Source organism: Phaenicophaeus curvirostris, chromosome 20, assembly GCF_032191515.1.
Source record: "Phaenicophaeus curvirostris isolate KB17595 chromosome 20, BPBGC_Pcur_1.0, whole genome shotgun sequence".
Lineage (NCBI taxonomy): Eukaryota > Metazoa > Chordata > Aves > Cuculiformes > Cuculidae > Phaenicophaeus > Phaenicophaeus curvirostris.
Genome location: NC_091411.1, coordinates 11,004,023 through 11,026,023, shown reverse-complemented (window position 1 = coordinate 11,026,023; position 22,001 = coordinate 11,004,023). Strand labels below are relative to the sequence as shown.

The 22,001-nt window shown below is 40.9% G+C and overlaps 1 protein-coding gene across 3 annotated transcripts in view; it reads right to left on the bottom strand.

Annotated features, from left to right (window-relative positions):
* CNTRL (centriolin) overlaps positions 1-19,757 on the bottom strand; it is a 30,048-nt gene extending 10,291 nt beyond the window's left edge. Inside the window, exons 1-27 of one of the 3 annotated variants that reach the window (XM_069873336.1) lie at positions 19,592-19,757; positions 18,174-18,417; positions 17,615-17,748; positions 16,986-17,116; positions 15,938-16,079; positions 15,017-15,203; positions 14,727-14,920; positions 14,298-14,354; positions 13,332-13,451; positions 12,288-12,513; positions 11,763-11,872; positions 10,465-10,659; positions 8,435-8,588; positions 7,569-7,789; positions 6,726-6,902; positions 5,705-5,839; positions 5,378-5,523; positions 4,734-4,914; positions 4,313-4,492; positions 3,837-4,016; positions 3,420-3,536; positions 3,042-3,186; positions 2,346-2,485; positions 1,683-1,869; positions 1,108-1,418; positions 592-800; positions 308-500 (exon numbers count right to left, since the gene is read on the bottom strand). In XM_069873336.1, coding sequence (XP_069729437.1) covers positions 308-500; positions 592-800; positions 1,108-1,418; positions 1,683-1,869; positions 2,346-2,485; positions 3,042-3,186; positions 3,420-3,536; positions 3,837-4,016; positions 4,313-4,492; positions 4,734-4,914; positions 5,378-5,523; positions 5,705-5,839; positions 6,726-6,902; positions 7,569-7,789; positions 8,435-8,588; positions 10,465-10,659; positions 11,763-11,872; positions 12,288-12,513; positions 13,332-13,451; positions 14,298-14,354; positions 14,727-14,920; positions 15,017-15,203; positions 15,938-16,079; positions 16,986-17,116; positions 17,615-17,748; positions 18,174-18,381 — 4,380 coding nt within the window. In that variant the 5' untranslated portion in view covers positions 18,382-18,417; positions 19,592-19,757. Of the gene's footprint in view, positions 1-307; positions 501-591; positions 801-1,107; positions 1,419-1,682; positions 1,870-2,345; positions 2,486-3,041; positions 3,187-3,419; positions 3,537-3,836; positions 4,017-4,312; positions 4,493-4,733; positions 4,915-5,377; positions 5,524-5,704; positions 5,840-6,725; positions 6,903-7,568; positions 7,790-8,434; positions 8,589-9,671; positions 9,728-10,464; positions 10,660-11,762; positions 11,873-12,287; positions 12,514-13,331; positions 13,452-14,297; positions 14,355-14,726; positions 14,921-15,016; positions 15,204-15,937; positions 16,080-16,985; positions 17,117-17,614; positions 17,749-18,173; positions 18,418-19,591 lie in introns of those variants that run through there. The other 2 variants (XM_069873337.1, XM_069873338.1) reach the window with 2 other exon arrangements.
* Positions 19,758-22,001: the final 2,244 nt, after the last annotated feature.

Sequence of the window (22,001 nt, the reverse complement as noted above, 5' to 3'; positions counted from 1 at the left end):
CCTCCTCCTGGCCTGAATGAGAAGCTCATTCCACCTGAGCTTTCTCCCTTCACGTATGCCATGAAATAGAACCTTTTCTCCTCTCCCGTCTGGAGCAGAAAAGCTTCCTCCTCTTTGGCGAGGGCTGAAACATCTTCTTTTAGCACAGATTATGCCATGACTTATTTCCAAGAGAGGCATTTTTAAAGGCTTCAGGTTATCAAAATGAAAATAAAACTCCTTAAGCAGAGGACTTTGGTTTGTCTAAAACAGTCTTAACAACGCAACCCACAAATCCTTCCGTGCTTAGAGTTTTTGTCTTACTTACTTTACCCCGTGTACTCTCAAGCTCCACTGCAGCTTCTGAAAGCAGCCTGTCTGCCTCTCTAAGCTCTGCTCGTCGTTTCAGCAGAGTCTTCTCGATACATTCAATTTCGTCTGCAATATCTTCATGATGTTTAAGAGACTTCTCTAACTGCAATTCTGCAATAAGGTTGTCAGTATACCCTTCAATAAAGGCCCTAAAAGGTCAGGAAGACAGGCATGGAATTAAAAGAGAGGCCTGGAGCCTTGTGAAGTCCATTACACATTTGATCCAGACAATAGTCTTACTTGCGTTTGTCACGTTTTTGAGCTGCTCTTTGTAGTTCCACTATTTCATGTTCCAACTCTTCTCTTTCCTGCAGAAGTTCTTCAATGTTTTGATTCAATTTTTGCACCTCTTTTCTGTATTTGTGCTCAGCTGCCTCTGACCATTTCTCTTTGTATTTCCGAGACTTCAAATAATACACAGTGTCTTCTAGCCTTGAGACTTCACTCTCCTACATCCAAGAAAATGGAATAAAATCAAGACCTGTTTTCTATCTCAGTCCTTCTGAGACAGAGGAGCCGCTACAGACAAAGACTGTGCTATCGGCACTGAAGACAAAGCATTCTTATCAGCCAAGCTCTGTTGGACCCAGAACCTTCTGAGCTAAGACTTATTTCTTTTGAAAAACTGGACTAACCCAGTCTGTGAAGACAAGGCTTTGGGTTTTTCTTGCACGTTTTTGAGAAAGCAGATGTTAAAAGATGGTTTCTAATCACTTGCTGGCGGTTAAACCCACAGCTTACAGCTCTGTATCTTACCAAATCATGATGTTCAGGCACGTTGCAGTGAAGCACTCCAACAGGAATGAGCGGGACAGTGAAGCTGGGAGGCAGGGGGCCACAAACCACCTGGGCTCCCACAGGAGGGGGACCATAGATAACAGATCCAGGAGCAACGCAGCCTCCACTTGGTGCAGCAGGAGGAGGCCCGTAAACCGCCGTTCCCTGAGGTACAGGGGCGCCGTCGGGAAGGACTGTGTAAATAACTGTCCCGGCCGGTGGTACGAAGGCAGGGGGTTGGGGAACACCAGTTTCTTCATTTCTTTCACTGTCTTCTTTCACTCTTTTGTCTTTACCAAAAGAAAGAAAAGAAAGGGGGGGGGAAAAGTTATTTTAAATTGCTTTTTCAGTAAAAGAGTTTAAAATGTTCATTTGAAGAATAACACATTCTAGCTATGGTACAGAAATGTAATAAACACTGTTAAAATAATAAGTTCAACAGTGATAAACACTTATAATTCACTCGTGCACATCAAGAAAATCCCACTGCAGACTCTAAGCAAGCCCATCTTCAGTGTGCTCCTAAACCTTGTGAGACCATGAGACTGACTTACCTGTACCAGGATTTGTTTTGTACAACCTACTCCTGACTGGTGAGTAAACCCAACATCCTCCTTGGCCGGGCAAGCCCTCCTTCCTGCACTGCCTGTCCTCACTGCACCCTCTCTGCGGTGCGGATGTGCCAGAACACACTAAACAAACTCCAGAATCTTTTGTGCTCTGAGAAGCAGCAGTTGAAGCCTAAAGAAGAATGAATATGCATTAATCAAGTAACAATAAATCACATAAAAAATTAGTTGTAGCACTACAGTGCTGATTTTTTTGACAGCAGGCTATACAGATTCTGCTTTGTCTCACTTCCAAGCATGAGGTTGCTTTAAAGAGAGCACTGGATCTATTCCACCAGTGATTTTCTTCAATTCAGACAAACGCTATTTCTAAGAAATGTTTGTCTGTACTGTCTCCTTTTAAACATTCACCTAAATGAATTTACAGTGCTGCATTTTGAATAGTTGTCTGCAGATTTTAGGTATGCTGGATCCCGGTTGCTACAGAGTAATGGGCTTTATCAGGGAACACTGGCGTATGAATTGTTCCCATATTTCTCTTATATGACAGCCAATATTTTTTCTTAAGTTCCTCCTAAACCTGTCAAGTTTATAACAGACTCTCCCCGCATCCAGCAACTTTCCCCATACTGGATTTTTATTTTTGACCTGTGGTGATGGCATGTAACACCAGTATCCTCTTCTTTTCAATGGATCCGCTATGCTGGTGATGTAATCATTCTGGTCCGAAAGCACATTTTTGAGCGCTGCAATTTCATCTTGTAAGTTATCAATTTCATCCTTGTTACCTGTAAGTAAATCACAGTTTTGTGGGCATACAAGGTAAATAATTAAGTCATAAATACTGCATTCAGTTTTCAAGTAATAGTTAAAGCTTTTCCCTCATTGCTATCCTGCTAATTTGAAACAATATATAAAACTGAATTTCCAGGAGAAAACTAAATATTATTATATAGTGATGTAGATGCACGTTTACCATTTTAAGACTGCAGAAAGACAAGTTTGTATGCAGTAATTGATACTCATTTTTCCTTTTATACAGATCTCTGGCAATGTTCTAGAGTCTATGAGCTGACTGCATGGCAATCAGTGTTTTGTAAATAGCTGTGTTAACAAAAATGTTCACAAAGTAATGAACACTGTCATTCAGATTTTCAAACTGAGGCAGAATTTAACTATGTTTCCAGAGGTCCCACCAGCTGGCAATGCCAGAAATATAGAAGTGCTGGTGCCAAGAACAAACCCCCAGAGCACTGAACAGCTTCAGATCAAACAGCAAGAAATATGGAGAAGAAAGCGAAGTCTTCTCCATCTATGTGCATTTGGATAGAGAAGAGACATTACCTGTCCCGATATTACCCAAAAAACATCTTAAACGGTCAATTTCTGCTTTTTGTTGCTCCATAGCTTCATTTAACCTATCAATTTCAAGCTTCTGAGAGCTTGATGCCACAGACTTCTCACCAGCTTTCTCCAGTTCACGCCGAAGCTATTTAAAACACAAGTTTAAGGCAAAGCACTTCAGTTTAAGTTAGACCGTGCTAAAACTTTTTCCGACATGCCCATCCAACCCCACAAAGGGGAGGGGAAACACATTGTAATAGGGAAAATAGGAGAAAGGGCAGGCAGACACCTCTATGGCATTTTCAGAAACTCACTGAACCAACATATCCGAGTATTTTATCCTCTTCATGTAACGTAGAGCAAAGATCTGCAACTTACTTGTTCTTCTTTCTCCTTAAGGAGCTGTTGTAACAATTCTATTTCTGCTTCTGCTCTGGCAAGATCCCGAGCTGCACGAGCTGCCTCAGCACAGAACTCTTCAGCTTCCTCGATCTCCTACAATTGAAATTTTAGTTTGAGCTTTAAATTTGTAAGATTACTTCACAAGTTTGCAGATGTCTCACGCAGCTTTGGGAAAAGCTGACTAATAAAAAGCATCAGCACACCTCCCACTGGATCAGGGGCTCCAAGCCCCACCCAACCCGGCCACAAACACCTCCAGGGATGGGGCAGCCACTTCTCCGGGCAACCCAGGCCACTGTCTCACCATGTTGGAAACATACAACTTTATCCCATTATGACAGAATTAGACAGCACCGCTTATATACAAGCAATTAATTATCAATGTTGATTTACCTCAGCTCGCTCCTGATTAATTCTGAGAACAGTCCCATGAAGAGCCTTCAGCTGATTTTTAGCAATGGAGAGCTCCGTGGCTGCCAGTTTATCTGAAGTGACAATTGCTCTCTTTAATTCCTTCAGTTCTTTATCTAAACTGACGAACTGTATTTGTGCCCTGGCTTCTTCTACTTTTTTCTGAAACAAGGGCAAAACCAGGATTTATAAGTTTCAAGTAGAAAGCAGCATGGAAGAAAGGCTTTCTGCTGGTATCACATTTTCCCCCACACATCCCATTTTATGCTGTATGCGTAGAAGTAACAGAAAAAAACTAAACTAAGAACAACCAATAAAATTTAAGGAAAAGAAACACCTTCTACTTAACCTTCATGTTCCTTCCTGCATTTGACCTTAGAAAACAAAATAACTCAAAAGTTTTAAAATGTCCTTTTCATGAGGAAACAGTGCCCAGACTTGCCCTTACTTATCCCTACCCTTTTCTCCAACTCTTCCAGTTGAGCAAGAATCGTCTCTTTTTCTTCATCCGCCTCTTGGAGCTGTTGATCAGCAAGGCCCTGAATTTCTTCCATGCTCTTTATTTTTTCATGCAAGTGTTGGATTTCATTCTCTAACTGATGGACCTTGTTCTTATTCTGCCTGTTTTCAGCTTTAACCTATAAGTGAAATAGGTTGGAATGAGCAGCCAGAAATATACCTATATATGTATATATTTTAACCAAAAGCCATAAAGACATAAGTTTTTGGGAAGCACAGTTACCAGCATACTTTGTACCAGAAAGAACTGCTTTGCCACTTTAGTGCCTGACATACATAGTGAAACTTGACCTTCATCAGCAAGTTACATTTTTTAGACTACACTGAAATTGTGTAACTCTTGCTTGTTTTGATACATGCCTGTTTGTATTTCTCCTGTGCTTCTTCCAGTCTTTCCTGCCAGGACACTACTTCTTCCTTCAATTGTCTCTCTCTAGCCCGCGCTTTCTCTTTTCCTCTCCGAGCTTCAGCAAGGATGTCATTAAATTCTTTCTGCAGATTTGTAAAGCTTTTCCCTAAAACATCAGCTGAATTCTGATATCTGAAAAAGAAACAATCAGGATCCCAAGACAGGAAAAATAATCATTTTAAATAGTGATGCAAGATACTGAATTAACAAAGCCTAATACAACAGCGCAAGCTCAAGACATCCAGTGTAAAGGTATTCAGGTGCAGCACAGAACACATTACAATGCACAGACTCCCACCCTGGCTCTATTCATACTACTCTGTCTTTGTTAATTACCATTATTTGTTGCTGGGGACAAAGGGAGAAAACAGTTTGCCCTGTGTCCTGTGGTGAAACCCAGAAGAACTGTACATTTCCCTCAAGAACATAACTACTGAGCTCAGGTGATGCTCTCTTAACAACCACAGGGCGCTGAAGCTCATGTTTGAGCTGCCCTGCCTTGCACGCAGAAGGATGCAGCACAAGCATCTCGCTGTTCTCACGTGCTCAGCAGTTTCACAGAACAAATCTAATGCGGTACTTTTATTTCACTCACTTAATCTCTCCAACTCCTGTCTGAAGCTTCTCCTTGACTTCATTTATATGAGCTAAGACTTCCTCGGGATGAATTAAGTTACCAACCACGTGGTTTAGCTGATTCTGAAGGTCTTTAAGCTGTTGTTTCAAGTGATTATTGTCTCCCTAAAAAAACAAAGAAAAACACACCCACACAACCATAAGCAAACAAATGCACAAATGATAAAACTGAACTTCAAAATGAGACTGATACAGAATCCTTTAAAATCATTACACTTGCCCCATGGGGGAAGTGGGGAAACATTCTGCTTATCTGGTAACTTTTTAAAGGTAACAAATACTTCACCTGCAATTGTTTGAACTGAGAAAGTAGCTTATTATTTTGTTGTTCCTTCTCTTCTGCTAGTTGGGCTTTGGTCAGAGCATTCTCCAACGCCTGCCTTTCTTTTTCTAGTTCAGCTTGCAGGGCTGACAGTTCAATCTACAAACACAAAACCTCTTCAGATTAATATCTCTACTCCCAGCCCATCATCAAAACACAGTGCAGTTGTATTTCTTAGAATAATGACAATACCTCCAAGAAAACCCCAATAAAACAACCCAAACAATCGCAAATCAACCCACCACTGTGTATAGTTATCGGGTATTTCCTAAAAACTCATCAGCATTGGGACTTCCACTGTAAATTCTAAGCTAGACTTAGCATGAGCCTGTCCTACCCACTAGGTAGCTTGAATTCACATTTTATCAGGGTCCTACAGACAGCTTTTGAGTTTCGCCTACAACATCAAAATTAAAAGGCTTGGAGGTGATGAAGACACCACACTGCACTGTTTTGCACTTTCATTTCTGCCTGCAATCTAGAATGTGCAGTTGGAATAAGACTTGGGAAAAAAAACCCAAAAAAACCCCAACAACCCACCATGTTGATTTCTGAGGAATGGAAACTGAACCAAAACAGTAGCTGTTGTAAATCATCATTGTACACCAACCCAAATGAGGATCCCCAACAGTAAAATACAACAGGGCTGTACAAATTGAAGCACTTATTGTTCTGCCCTGGCAGAAAGCTACAACTTTTTGACGTATTACAAAATTTTACAAAATAAAGATTTACTACAAAGCTCAGTTTCTACAACAAAGAGCAAAAGCAAACTCTGTCTTTCACCTGCTACTTTCCCCAGGAGTGGTTTAGAGTGGTTTCTCTGATGTCTGTTCTCTCTTTTCCAAAAAGATGCAGATTATTATTTTCCCTTTAAACATGGTGAATATTGTCAAGAGTGTCCCCTGACCGTACGGAGAAAGTCTGGTTGTCCCTCATCCTGGGCTGTATTATCCCTTTGGCAGCGTGACAGCTCTGTTCTTACCTGGCTAAGTTGTTTTAGTCTTTCCAGTTCTTCTTTTTGCTGACTGGCTTCAGCATCTCTGTCCCTCAGCTGTGCTTCCAGTTCAGCCTCATAGGCACTGATGTTCCCTTGCGCATCTCTAAGCGAGTCGTTTATTTCTCGCTGCTCTTGGAGCGCACCTTCTAGCATTGTAATTTCCTGCAATTTTATATTGATCTTAGAAATACATACACAGGAGACCCAGGATTTCCTAGCAGTACATTGTCTCTCTTCCTCAGTCACTGTGGAACTCATCAATGTGACAGCAGATAGATCAAAACAGAGAAGCTAACCCTAATCACTAAACATTAAAACACAAAAGCCAAGTGAAACTATGGCCCACAGCGGTCAAGTCCGTGGAGCTGCTGTACAAAATCCACACCCAGGTTAGAAAGATGTAGCTTAAACTGATAAATGTTTGTCCATGATACTGAGTTTTATGTAAAACACATTTGGATACTAAGACAGCTCTAAGTAACAGGCTGGTAGGACAGATACAAACTAATAATATACACACCCTTGGCCACCATCCAGGCAGCATGCACTATGATATTGACTGCAAACCCATTTTTAGTATCATCTGAAAGGTAAAGTCTGCATTTCTGAGACATCTTCCATAAAGTACAGATTTACTGTATCTTGCAACTGGTTTTAAAGGCCAAATTCTGTTCTTAATGAGCGTGGGCACATCTAATTGAACTTACTATATCAAAAACATATTTTATCCACCAAACTGTGCTTTGCTACTCTCAAATTGGTCATTTGCTTTTTTAATTTCTTTCTTAGGTATCTGAATTTGGGAAGAAAGACAGTATTAAGCCTTACTTTTCTCATATTTTCTGCATCCATGGCAACTATTTCCAGCTTGTTTCTTTCCTCTTCTAAATCTGCCAGTCTTTGTAGCAAAGATTCTTTATCCTTCTGCAACTCCTTACATTCATCATTAGCCCGTTTTGCCTGACACTTCACACTTCCCAGGTATTCCTGTAATCCAGTGATAATGCTTTCTAAATCCCTCTTCAGTGCTTCATTTGTTGCTATTTGACCTGCAGAAATGCAAATCAAATTTGAGATGGTTAGGAAACCACACTTATTTACAAAACAAACAAAACTGCCTTTCTTAACATTAAGATGTTTACCTACTGGAATACATAGTAAAAAACAACTAGAACTCAATCAGAAAATGCCTGTTATGTGTTTTCAAGGCGAGGAGACCCAATATTGCTGTATTAACCTGATTGCTGGAAGAGTTAAAAGCTAATTGCAGTTCTTCATGTATTTCTGCCCTTATCCAAGATGATATTTGCTACTTTTACACCTAAATCAATTTTGTTTCAATTTTTATATTTGTATTCTTGTCTAGGATATTTAGTTTCACATGTATAGTAAAGGTATCCATAAATTTAGCTCTTTGACTTAAAATTAAGTCAGTTTCTAAAACCTTCCCCCTACCTTAAGGAAAGGGGGGAAAGAAACCTCCCACACAAATGACCTTCTCCAACCAGTGAATGTACAAAAAATAAAATTCACCCAGTCTCCTTTTAGCTCAGTTTGGAATACTTTCTTGATCTTTCACTACACATTCTGTATTTCATTTAAGCAAAGGCAAACAAAACTGAATCTCCAGTTCAATTGTCATCTTATCCTAAATAAAAAAATACTGTAGGACAAAAAGAAAAAAAAAATATCACCATCCGTGAGCTGTTGTTCCAAGTCCCTGATTTCCTCAGTTTCCTTGGCAATCCTAGACAGCATTTCATCCAGGCGACTCTCAAGCTGTTTGCAATGTTTGTTCATTACCTCGAACTGCTGTTCTCTGCTTGCTCTTTGAGCTTTCATGTGTGCCTGTAAGTTAACAGTTGGAAAGGGGAAGGGGGACAATATCAGTACAGATGTAAACAGTCAAATCAGTATTTTAGTAAGACACTGCAGAACTGAGCTATTTGCAGTAAAAGTCACAAATGCAGCAAACTTAGTGCTTGGGGTTCGTTTTGTTTTTTTTTATATTCCCTCGTTACTGCCCCACAAAGAACCCCCAGGTAGGCACATGATCTGTGTGACCAACGGTGTCCTTCATAGTCTCCCCCTTGCCCAGGTACGATGAATAACGCCTGCGTTTATAAGGTATTACTCATGGCCACCACCTTTCTTCCTGCCTTTACTTTTTGTAACACCACCTCCTCTTTCAGTCAAGAACAAACACGATTCCTCCAGAGCCTTTAATCCCGTCATCCTGCATTCACTTCACAGCAGATGATGCTTTTGAATTTGTCAGTTCACCATCTGAAGGAAAATACTCGGAACAACCAGCAAGTCAGGCCAATCATGGCTAAGATTTGCTTAAAGCAGACTTTTTCTTCTTTTTAAGAAATATTTATTTATTCATATTTCTGGGAAATACACCCTAGTGGCAGCTCACAGACTTTGACTTCATGCATTTCATATGAATTCAACTGATTGTTTCAGCTGGATAAAAAACTTGGTTATCCACACAATACAGCGCTGTTTCTCCTTGGTTTGAAATTACTCACAAAGCATTCAAACACCAAGACCTGGAAAAATACAAATTACACTGCCACGATGAAGAGCACCTTTTTCTTACTGCTAAAAAATAGATCTGGCTAATAGTAGAGATTTGAAAGTGATAAGTCATAAGTGAAAAGCGAAAAATCACTTATGAAGTTGCATCGATAATAAAACAGGTCAAAACCCGACTTTTTGTATTTTTAACGTATAGAACCGTCAGTTATTTTTAACACTCACATTAGCACGGCTCGACTTCTTAAAGACAAACCCCCGTTTGCCTTTCAAAAGTGAAATTACAGCCAGTAAAACCCGGGCAGAGGCGCTGCTGCTGAGTCATTTTTACCGCCGAACGTCACAAGAGCGCGGTTTAAAAAAAGAAAAAAAAAAACCCAAAAGACTTACAGCTTTGCCTTGGTCCTTTCTCCCTCCGGAGCCGAGCGCCAGGCGCCCCCGGCCGCGGGCCGGAGCTCAGGGGGGCTCACGGGGGGCTCGGGGCCGGACCCCGCGGAGGCCGCCCGGGCGCGGGGCCAGGGGCGTTACAGAGCGGGGCGGCCCGGCCCCCGCGGTCCCTCTCCGCCTGGAAATTCTGAAGGGAAACGCTGGAAAAGCGTTTTTTAAACGTGTCCGCAGGCCTCGGCTGAAAACAGGAACCCAGCCTAAAATTCTCTCTTTGCAAACTGAAAAGCATCCGGCTGGAAAGCTTTTGTTTAAAGGGAGACGCTTCTTACAGCGCTCCCCTTCATTTCACTTTAAAATTTCTGTAAATGTTTGCTGCCCCTGAACGTAGTTAATAACTCTGAATCATAGAATCACCAGGTTGGAGGAGACCCACCCGATCATTGAGTCCAACCACTCCCATCAATCACTAACCCATGTCCCTTAGCACCTCGTCCACCCATCCCTTAAATCCCTCCAGGGAAGGGGACTCAACCCCCTCCAATGACCCTTTCTGCGAAAAGTTTTTTCCTAATGTCCAGCCTGAACCTCCCCTGGTGGAGCTTGAGGCCATTCCCTCTCGTCCTGTCCCCTGTCCCTTGGGAGAAGAGCCCAGCTCCCTCCTCTCCACAACCTCCTCTCAGGTAGTTGCAGAGAGCAATGAGGTCTCCCCTCAGCCTCCTCTTCTCCAGGCTAAACACCCCCAGCTCTCTCAGCCGTCTCGCAGTAACTAAAAATGTAGGATTTCAGTTTTACTCACGTGTCTTGGATCTTCAGGACTTAGCAAAGCAAGAGAGCTCTGCAAGTCTTCAAGCTCTTTCTGTTTTTTCCCTGCTTCTCTTTGCAGTTTCTCTATTTGTTCTTCCAGCTCTAAAGCTTCCTTGCGTAGCTGGTGCAGGGCCTGTATCTTTTCACTCAGTTGCTGTTCCAGCTCTTCCTTGGTTCCCTGTAACACCTGGAGACAGCATTGGGAGGTGGGTCTGACAGTTTAACTGGAAATACACAGCTGATCAACCACAGTTAAATCAGGCTGCTGGTTCAGCCAAATAAACTGCCAAAAAGTGATCTATTAAATGTTTAGAATCTTCTTTTTCTTAAGACAATAAAAACTTTGCTTAGGGCAACTAGAAGTTTCATAACCTGAGGCTCCCACCCCAGTGAATGCCAGAACCTGCATTCTGACCAGCACCTCAAGTGATTTGTTTTCAAACAAGACTTCAAAAGTATCTTGTATAATTCTTTCCTGCAGTGTTAGGAAGACTATCAGGAATGCCTTTTAGTTATGACTTTTAAGTTAAACTATGGAACATCCTGGTCATTGATTTTAAGGCAAGTTTTAAGACTTAAAATAGGAGTAATTCATGACACTTGTTGAAGAAGTGGAAGTTACAGTTTGGTTTAATGCTGATAAACGTTTTACAATTTATTCTTGCTACCAATTATGTAGCTACATTGCTTATTAGTAGCTCCACAACTAAACCTACACAGGACTATAAAGTCCTTCCTGAAAACCCTTTTCTGATAAACCAGAATATATTTAATTCATGCAGTTATATTGAGAGGCTCAGGTAAAACTTCCTCCTTCACGAGCACGTATGTCATGTCACCAGCACTGCTTCCAATGTCACACCATCACTGTGTTACTTTCTGCTCTGTCTACTAAGCCTTTAAGGAGCTGTAAGATCATGTTTACTGGAACAGAGATGATATGTTGAAATCCAAATCCACGCCTCCTGCGTAATGCAGTGATCCCCAACAGCCACCGCACGAATCAAATCTGTATTTAGGTTCTTCCAAAGGATTCTGGGGGAAGTTAACAAGCAGCAGCAGCATCACATGGAACACGTCTAGATGCAATCGACTGCCCTAGAACTCCAATAGCTGATTTATAAACGAGCTATCTAAATCCCATGAGATTTTTCTGATGCATGAAAAATGGATTTACATATGTACAATGGCCTCCTTAACAAAGAATGAGGAGAAACCACATCTATTTTCTACGCCAACACCGCTTTAAATGCTTTCCCTTGCTATTCATGTAGCAACCTCTTTGCATACTTTTTTCTGAGCCAGAGCACGCTCCAGTTGTTGCAGTTCCCCTGTTACTTCCAGAACTTGTTGCTCTGCGTTTCCTATTGCACTTTGCAGTTCTTCTAATCTTCTTTGTGCTGCAGGCAAAAAGACAAACCACAATCCCACAAAATACGTTAGAACGTTCTGTATAACACTGACACACCTCTCTAAAACAGTGATCAAAGTGAATACAATCTGGTTCCTCAAAAAGTATACCTAAAGTTTTCCAATGAGCCCTATATAGTGAAACGCATCAAATATGAAGCCTCCCTAGCATTTCAATAATATCTAATCCCTTCATCCTGGATTATTCTAAAACAATAGCAAAAAGAAATTGTAACAGTTTTGACCAAAAATGCATCCAGTAGAGTGTTCAGATCTTACAGCACTTACAGCCTTTGACACACTACTGGTATTCTTATATCAAATAAGTCTCAAAAATTTAATTACTGGAATTAGCTACATCAATATACATATTTTAATTTTTATTTGACAAAAATTATATTTTACCTGAATCGATCTTCTTTTCTTTATCCTCCAGTAGCTCATCTAGGGCTTGAAGCTGTGATTTCAGCTGGGGTTCCCTATAGAAGTCATCTTGATCTAGCTGCATTTTTCCAGTCTCCATCTGCTGAGCTTTGTTCGCAATCCAGCCTTCTCTTATAAACATATTTCTTTTATACCTGGCCTTACCAATGTATGGGCTTTCACCAGGTACGTTGTCAAGTTCAACATCCTGAAATGTATGAAGTGCTATGTCTTTACCTCAGAAGCACGGCTGCAGCCGACTCATATTATACATTACAGTCCCTTAACAAGCAAGGAAACCAACTTGAAATGAGAATAATTGCAAGAAAACAATTCCATTTTATAATGGAATTAAAAGCAAACAAACCCAAGTGGAGTGTGATCGGTTTGTTGCAAATCGGTAATGCAAGTGGATATTTAATTGAAGGGTTTTTAATATTTTAGATTTAACAGTAATACAGCTTATATTTAGTCCATTACATTGTTGCACTTAAACTTCACTCGAACATAACTTAAATCATTCATAGTTAACAATTACTAATCTTTTATTTCTTGTACAGAGTCTTCTTATTCAGGCATCTCTACAATTTTTTTCCAAGTATGACAGAGTTTAACTCTACTAGGAAAGAAAAGCAATGGAAGAGGGACAGAAATTCTAATACTGTCAAATTTAAGAGCATTCTGGCTTGTGGCATTTCTCCAAGTGAAAGGGCTTTCAAAATTAAGCCAGAAAAAAGGACTTTCCTTCATTTGGTTAACAAGAAGAATGAAATGTATGTTCACCAACTCTACATAGCTAAAACATCTGTATAGGTATGTATACAATATTTAACACATTAGATATTGCTCAGATTGTTTAGTTCCACTCTTGTAACTCTAAAAGAAAATGTTTCTATTTTGTAACTAATAACTCTTAATAACATGGTATCTATACAGAATTATAGAAAAACTATGAAGTCTTCCATTTTCCAGGCTGAAAAGCAAGATAAAAAGTAAGGAAGAGACCCATTACTTTAAAATTATTACCTCTGACGGAAAATAATTTAATGGCTCAAATTTTGCATCAATCTTATAAAATGCCAGTTCCTGCTCCAATTCATACTGCTTCTGGCAAGCTCGGGTTAGCTCCATTGTCTTCTGCTTTAACTAATAAACCAGTAAACAAAGTAAGTTGCATTCATGCAAGGGTCATTATTGCATATATTTCAATTCAGTAGAGAGCAGGGCAGAGACATCAACTGTGAAACAAAGCTCACATCAGAAAAAGCCAAGATGGTGTAGCTTGAATCAAGAATACCAGGGAGTGCAACTTCATTACAAGATACAATATGACAACTAAGAGCAGACAAGAACCTCACAATTAAAATAACACAAACGATCACATGAAAGGCCTTTTAAGTTTACATGCAAAGCTTTGAAAATGAATTTGTCACTAACTTCGGATAAAAAATAATTTGGGAACAACCCTTTAGCAAAACCTATGCCAAATAACAAATGTATTTACTGCTGCTGATAAGCACCGAGAACTATAACACTCATTGTCTGTAAAAGAAAGGTAACTCAAGCGTACAGAGCCCATGCATTTCATTTTAGCTCAAACTTTTGTTAGTTAAGTTATGAGGGTTTGTTTCAATAGAGGTCTATCATGTGATTTCTTTTAAAATCAACTTTTCACGCTGAATACCTGAGGGAGAACATGCAGCAAAACTCCAACAGACAGTGGAAAGCACGACTAATGGAGGAAAAGAGATTGAACAGACTGGAATAAAGGAAAGACTTAAAGATTTCAAAACTCGATAAGTGTCATGCAAATATTAACTGTAGTTCAGAGAAAAAAAACCAACAGAAAAATTAAGAAAATTGTATCCAAAAGCCACAGTGAATATAAAGTCTCACTGGAACACTTCATACAAGCATTTGCACTTCAGTAAACATGCAAATAAATCCTAGAAATAAAAATAACCATGCAACCCAGGAGCACAGTGGGGCTACCTTTAGTGAGGAATAAAGACTCTGCGGAAAGGGAACTGTGACAAACCAATACACCAGCTAAAGGAAGAAAGAAGCAAGCAAAGTTTGTCATCCAAAGGATAAGAGTGGGTTAGGGTACAAGATATACGTTGCTTAATCTCACTATACCGCGAACTACATCTTAGAACTGGACTGCTGGTTAGTGCGTTCACAGAAGTAACAACTATAGAAATATTACCTACAGAGATTCTGAAGGGATTGTAGAGGACAAATCTAGTAAGATAAAAGCTATACTGGTCAAGGAATAATGACTCTCTGAAAAGCTGAGGAACAAGTTTTGTCTTTCAATTGTAAACATAAATTTCCAGCCATTTGAACTCTCAAATTGACAACTCTGTTTCTCACAACAAACTATTCTAAATATTTACTTAGTACAAATGGTTTTCCTACCAATTCATTTTTGGTGTCCAGGTCCCTTTGCAGGCTTTCATAGCTTTGTTTCTGCTGCAAAGTCTTTTCCTTTAATGATCTGTTGACCTCATCCTGATGGTGAAGCTGCTCAAGGACTTTGGACTCATTAAGTTTAAGGTTCTCTATCTCCTTTAATGTGTTTTCCAACTCTCTTTCCAATTTTTCTACCTCTTCTGAAAAACAAAGTAACATAAACTTCAAATCGAAATCTTTTTCACCTAAATTTGAATTTGGTGTCATTCACTACAGTTCTAACATATCGCCATTACCTAAATTAAACCTCTCCAGAGCTTTCTGCCTGTCATGATTTGTCACCGGCTGTCCATCCAAGCATTCCAGTGCTCGCAGGTGGAATATTGTGTACAAGCGGTAGTGAGGCAGGCTCACAACTGGGTTATCAGCAAGGAACAGAGAAGTCAGGTCCTGTAGCGGCTTTAGTTTAGCTATTTCATGGAGCTAAATAAAAGACAAATGGGACAAAGATTAGACGTCCTTCCACAAACAATTAAACCCTCATTACCGTATTTCTGATTGTATATAAAGTTTTGCATTAGATCCATCTCAAAGGATCTATTTTAACATTTATGCTAAAGTGGAATTTCTAAAATCCTACCAAAACCAGATAATAAGGGCTGTGAATGTATATAACCTTCCATGCCCCCAGACTAATTAATAAGAAAAGGGAGCTTTAATCATGAGGAGTTCTCAAACAGAGCTGGGTCATCTCTCCTCCTAAGCAGGACTTCAGAAATTGTATTAAGTGACTTAATTTCATAGACACTCTTTTGCAACTGCAAGACATGGAAATTAACCTGGACAACAGAAGTAAATCTAGTCATGCCCTAAATACAAAACATAAGCGAACAGATTATTTACAGGTCTCCAAAACCACATAATATCCACGGGACACCACCAATAACACGCAGAAGTCTTCACATTTTCACCAAGTTTTTGTTTCCAAATACTTATAATTTCCTGAGAGCATATAGGTTTCTGCTTTGGATACCTGGCATAGAAGGAGAGTTTTCCCAGTAGACAACTTTACTAGGCTCACAATGGCCGTATCTCACACCACAGTTTGTGGAAAGACACTGAGCAATTATTCAGGGCAAGACAATCAATGTAAATGTACCAGTTCACTTCATGAGACGTTTCTGAACATGAAAAGTTTCCTAACAATAATTACTTACTGATGATACTTTATTCTGTTTCAAATTAAGGACACGCAGGGACCGCAGTTTCTTCCCTGCCCACACAGGAATATGCTCTATCTCATTCCCTGCAAGGTTGAGCTTTTGTAGATTCTGCATGTGTTCTATACCTTCAAGTTTACTGAAAAAAAAACCAAACAAAAACAAACCAAGAAGACAAAATAATTTCACAGCAAGAATTTGTTACTCACTGTGGCACAACCTTCACTTTTACATCTCTTAATTTTAATATTAAAATCATTTTAATGTGTGGCAGTTCCATTTTAACACAGAAATTTTGTTGCTTTTCTCCTGAGAAAGTTACGGGACACAGATGAACCAAAATAAATGTAGAAGGAACCACTGGTAGATAACCAAAGCCTGAAAAGATACAGCAGTAACTAATAGCTACTCTGCCCTTCTCATTTCCTGTTGAGAGCAGAAGTTGCGTGAATGCAGCGTGTAGAAATGAGTCTTCCTTACTTCCTATTGTTAACTTCTCTACAGAAATGGCAGCTCCTTTACTGCAAAGTCAGTCTCGTGTAAAGATCACAATTCACTAACAGGAAAATTAAAGGAAACAAAGTATTTTGCTATTGCCTGAACCATTACCCTTCAGCATTTTCAAACCACTCAGAAAAAAAGATACAACTGTCAAATTAGTGCTTTTTCACTTTCAATTTAGGGAGTTTGCAGCCTGCCTGATCAAGTCTGTTCGACTTCCTCTCCTAAAAAAAAAAAAAAAAATCTTGTATTTACCTATAATAATATGCAGTAAAAAAATAATCTTTTAATGTATTTAATTGTGTTATTGTGCACACTTAGTTATTGTATCTGGAAGCCTGCATTTCTGGATTGGTTTTCTAGGAAAACAAGTTTCACTGCAGCCATGGCCCACAGGCAGCACCTCCCAGAATGACTTATCCTTCCAATACCCAAGAGCTTGTGCTTTTTAAGAAGATCTCATGAAAACCTTCTCTCACACCTTAAGCAATAAGAAAATGTCAGCTTTACCATATCTGCGCTTACCAAAACCATTTCTGCTTACCTGATTTTGTTGCAAGACAAATTGAGTTCACGCAGCTTTATCAGTTTTTCCAGCTTATCAATCTTCTCTATTTGGTTCCTACTAAGATTTAGTACCTCTAGTTTAGAGCACTTTTCTAAGTTTTCAATGTACTGTGGAACAGAAAATTAATCCATTAGCACTGCAGCTTTATAATTGTTTTGTATTAGAAAATCATATTTCTATTTTTATCAACCACCTACTCATTAAAAATTACAAAATCTTCTGACATTTTATTAATCACAGTTTCACTGTTGCATTCTAGAGCCCTGCTTCAGGTAGAGTTTTCTATAGTACTGTCAGAGGAAAACTAGATTTTAAATTTACTGTGAACGAGACTGATCCCCATAAAAGAGAAACCGCCATTAAAAAAAAACCCAAACAAAAAAATCTTAAAGTTAAAAAAGTGACATAAATAGATGGCATTCTAAACAATCCAAAATTTTATCCTTTGCTCAAGTCTCCGTCAACATGTTTTGTTTAAACTGAGACTGCGTGTACAACTATAGCAACATAATCTAGCTGCTTACATCCACATAAAAATAGACTTTTACTAAAAAATATATCAGAATTTTAAACTCTTGAATTAACAGTTGTTTTCAATAAATTACCTTAAATTTCTTTTCCCCCTCCTTTGGGGAAGAAAGGTTCAGTGTGGTTATACATGCCAGATTTTCCTGTTTGGAAAGGCCTTTTATAAGGGGTTCGGTGATGTACCTGACTCCTGGACTAACACCATTTTCATCTAAAATTAAACAGAGAAATTACCATCAGTAGTGAAAGAAATGGTGATTTTTATATTAGTCTTTTACTGAATACTGGGAAAACATTGACAATTCTTTTCCCCTCACCCCAAGGAAGAGAAGCAGCAGCGCACCAGAAGCATTTACAGGAACTGACAGGTTCAGGAAAGCGGGTGCAGCCTTTTGAAAAAGGCACAATCGCCTGCCTTCTTGCCTGCACAGAATTGTAAGGAGTATAAGTCTCATTCTACACAGCCTTCATTACTATCTTTTCCATATTTGAGTACCAAAAGATGAAAACAATTTTTTCTGGGTTCTTTCCAACATGTTACGCATCTTCAATCACACAGCTCACAAAACACTGGCTTTTTATGCTTTTAGGATGTACTTCTACATCAGTAGTTATTTATACCTTTAAGAAACTTACACTCAAAAGCATCTTTTATATTTTGTGCTGTAATATTGAGATGTTGGTGCTCCAGCTCCGTGCTTCTGCGAGCAGATGGAGATGTTTGTTGGCTAAGAGGAGACGGCGATCTGGTACTTGAACTGACAGGAGACATTGGACTAGGTGTTCGAGAAGCTGACGTCTGTGGTTTTCTAAATAATGCTTTTCTGACTGAGCCTTTCTTCATTGCCAAAGATACAGAATAATATCAAACGACCGACATCTGGAAAAATAGAAATAAACATTGGTCTGCATGCAAACCTAAATCTTAATGGTTTGAATGCCAACAAAATTGGGTTTTTAGTCTAAGAAAATAATTCCAGCCATGTTATGATGCCAAAAAACCCACATCTGAAGCCAATTCTTCAATGGGTGACAGCTTCCAGTTCTCAGGGGCTAACAGCACACCTGGTCATTGCACCACGCTACAGCACAACACCAGGGCCTGACCGACCTCCTTTCTGTTCCGCAACTCGTCTTGGTAACTGTCCTACAATTTATGGCTTACGCAAAGTCTGTCAGGTCTGGAGATGCTCTCAGCTCTGATTAACCTACCTGGCAGAGGACAGAAAGAGAGGATGAGGATCCCAATTCTTTTTACCAGAGCTAGAAATCACCTATTTCGCTTGTAATTGCTTTCCTGCTACCAAAAAGAAAAGGCAACAGAGGGGAAAAAAACCCCAAAGCATCGGCTTTCCTTCAGCATTCCCCTTTCTACAAACAAGTTATTCCGTGACTGCCTGGAAAATTCCAGGCAATATTAACAGTAACTTCCCCAATGACAAACCTATTTTCTTACGAGTAAGTGTAGAAGCAGCCATGAGCTTTCTGAGCACACAAGCCCTCACAGGGACCATGTTCAAGGGACAGGATTTTACTAAACCCTAGATCCAGTAAACAAAAAGAACTTCTTTAAGAGAAAGACACACACTTTGAAGGGAATTTCCAACAGGGATAGGACGAGTGGGTAAAGTTTTAAGCTGAAAAAGAAGAGATTGAGATTAAGTCTTAGGCAGAAATGTTTTCTTGTGAGGGTGGGGAGGCCCTGGCCCAGGCTACCCAGAGCAGGGGTGGCTGCCCCATCCCTGGAGGGGTTCAAGGCCAGGTTGGATGGGGCTTGGAGCCCCTGATCCAGTGGGAGGTGCCCCTGCCCAGGGCAGGGGTGGGACTGGGTGGGTTTTGAGGTCCTTTCCAGCCCAAACCATCCCATATGGGCGATTTCATTGCGTTCAATAACACTTTCCTCACTAAAACACATTTTAGCCGCTCTCCCGTCCCCGCTGCTCGGACGCACGGCTCCTCGGAGCCTGGGAAGGGCTCAGGGGCAGCTTCGCCTCCCCTCAGCGCCCGCGGCCGCCGCCTCCTCCCGCCAGGACCGCTCCCCTCGCTTTGATTACCTGTGTTGACATGGCAACGCCGCTCCACACGCTGCTCCAGCGGCGCCGCCGGGACGGGGGGCGAACAGGGGGGACCCCAGCACCGTCCCTCAGCTCCTCTCTCCGCTGTCTCCCCCCCTCCGCAGCACCCGACTCGCCGACCTCACCGAGCCCGGAGCGTCGCGGCGCCTTTAAGAACCCGCCGCCGCGCCGGCGCCATTTTGTGTGGTTGGTGGCGGGGCCGAAACAAGCCACGCCCATCGCAAAATCCACGTCCATAAAGCCACGGCCCCTTGAAATCTGCTGTATATAAAGCCACGCCCTCTCGCTAAACCACGCCCCTAAACGGTTGGCGCGCAATGAAGCCACGCCCCCTCCAAAGTCCCTCGCGCTCCAAGTAAACCACGCCCCTCGCCTAAATCCACGCCCCCCCCCGCCTTTAAGCCGCGCCCTCAGCCCTCAGTTCCCGCCTGTGATGGCGGAGGAGGAGGGTGTGGGGTTCTCGTTCCCGTTAAAGCCTAAGTCGCTGTATAAATAAAAGAGCTCGGCTGCTGGTAGTTGTTAAAAATAAGAAGCTGTGAGGAGGAATGATCTTAAGTTGCGCTAGGGGAGGTTTAGATTGGGTATGGGGAAAAATGTCTTCACTAAAAGCGTGATGAGGCTCTGGCAGAGGCTGCCTGGGGCCGTGGGGGAGTCCCCATCCCTAGGGGGGGGTTCAAGAACCACGTAGACATGGTTCAGCAGGCACGGTGGGGCTGGCTGGATGAGCTTAGAGGCCTTTTCCAACCTCAGTGACTCTTTATTTGTTCTGTGTGCACATACCACCATGTCAATGTGAAATTGTAAATAGGTTTTGTTCTGGAGTGTTGTATGTAGCGTGGGGAATGGCTGAGAGAGCTGGGGGGGTTTAGCCTGGAGAAGAGGAGGCTGAGGGGAGACCTCATTGCTCTCTCCAACTACCTGAGAGGAGGTTGTGGAGAGGAGGGAGCTGGGCTCTTCTCCCAAGGGACAGGGGACAGGACGAGAGGGAATGGCCTCAAGCTCCGCCAGGGGAGATTTAGGCTGGACATTAGGAAAAATTTTTCACGGAAAGGGTGATTGGTCCCTGGCAGAGGCTGCCCAGGGAGGGGGTTGAGTCACCTTCCCTGGAGGGGTTTAAGGGATGGGTGGATGAGGTGCTGAGGGACATGGGTTAGTGATTGATAGGAACGGTTGGACTCAATGATCCGGTGGGTCTCTTCCAACCTGGTCGTTCTGTGATTCTATGAATGCATTTGGGGATGGTAAACTCAGTGCTGCAGGTCTAATTTGCCAAAATGCTGAGTTTTAAATACAATTGTATTTAAATGTGTCTCTTGTGAGGGTGTGGGGCTGAGATGTTTAAGCAGGGGGAGTGGAACTGGGTGAGCTTTAAGGTCCCTTCTGACCCAAACCGTTCCATGATCTCCTGTGCCCACCTTGAGTTGTATTTGTCTGGAATCCAATCAAACAGGCGTGGAATGCAGGGCTGGAAAATCAACAGGGAAAGGATGGAGCAAAGCAGTGAGGTTAGAATTGAAAAACACTTCATAATATTAGACTTCTAAACTGTTTTCTACTGTTCTTCACCCTTTGCTCCTTGTTGTTTCCAAACCACCTGTGTCAACTTACTGTGCAAATCCTCAGTGCTTTGTATTTAGGTATCACAGCCGTTATTTTTAATGACATTAAGCACCTTGGATTTTGTAAGATTTTATTCTATATGTTGTTGCTTCCATTGTAGTTTGTTGCATCTCTTGAGAAGCCTGCGTTGGCCTTAATTCAGTTTTTTATTGATCTGAAACGGTTTTGTAAATGTCTTTCCAGTAAAGGTTGGCTGCGGTATTTGTTTAAACTTGGGATGTCTTGCACAACTTTAGTTTAACTTTTCATAAACTTATTTGTTGATGTCCCTGCTTCGATATTGGCTATTCTGCTGTCAACAGTTTATTCCAAATGCTGTTTAAAATAGTTCTTGGTGTAGGCGTAACATGCCCTAATATTTTCATAATGTACTTTTATTTGCAGTGGAGAAACTCAGGAATTGGGCATAATTGGGAATATTAAAAGAAATTTGCAAGCCAAATGCTGTTTCAAAGGGGATAAAAGAGGAAACTTCTGGTCTAACCATATCAGTCAATATTTTCAGAAGGACAAACTGAATCTGATATTTTTGTTGGGGTTTTTGCTACTTATGGAAAACAATTTTTTTTTTTTTTAGCTGTAGCTATCAGTGAGAAAGTTAGGATGGATGAGGGATTGCTCTGGACGTATAAAAAATTGAAATCCTACATTAAAAAAAAAAGCCTAAGTTTAGCTTTTCTGGCTTCCTTGGGAGGGGATGAGAATGTTTTAGTAAATCTTGGTCTGCAATTAATTATTAACCATGAGTGAAATGTGTCGGTGATATTTC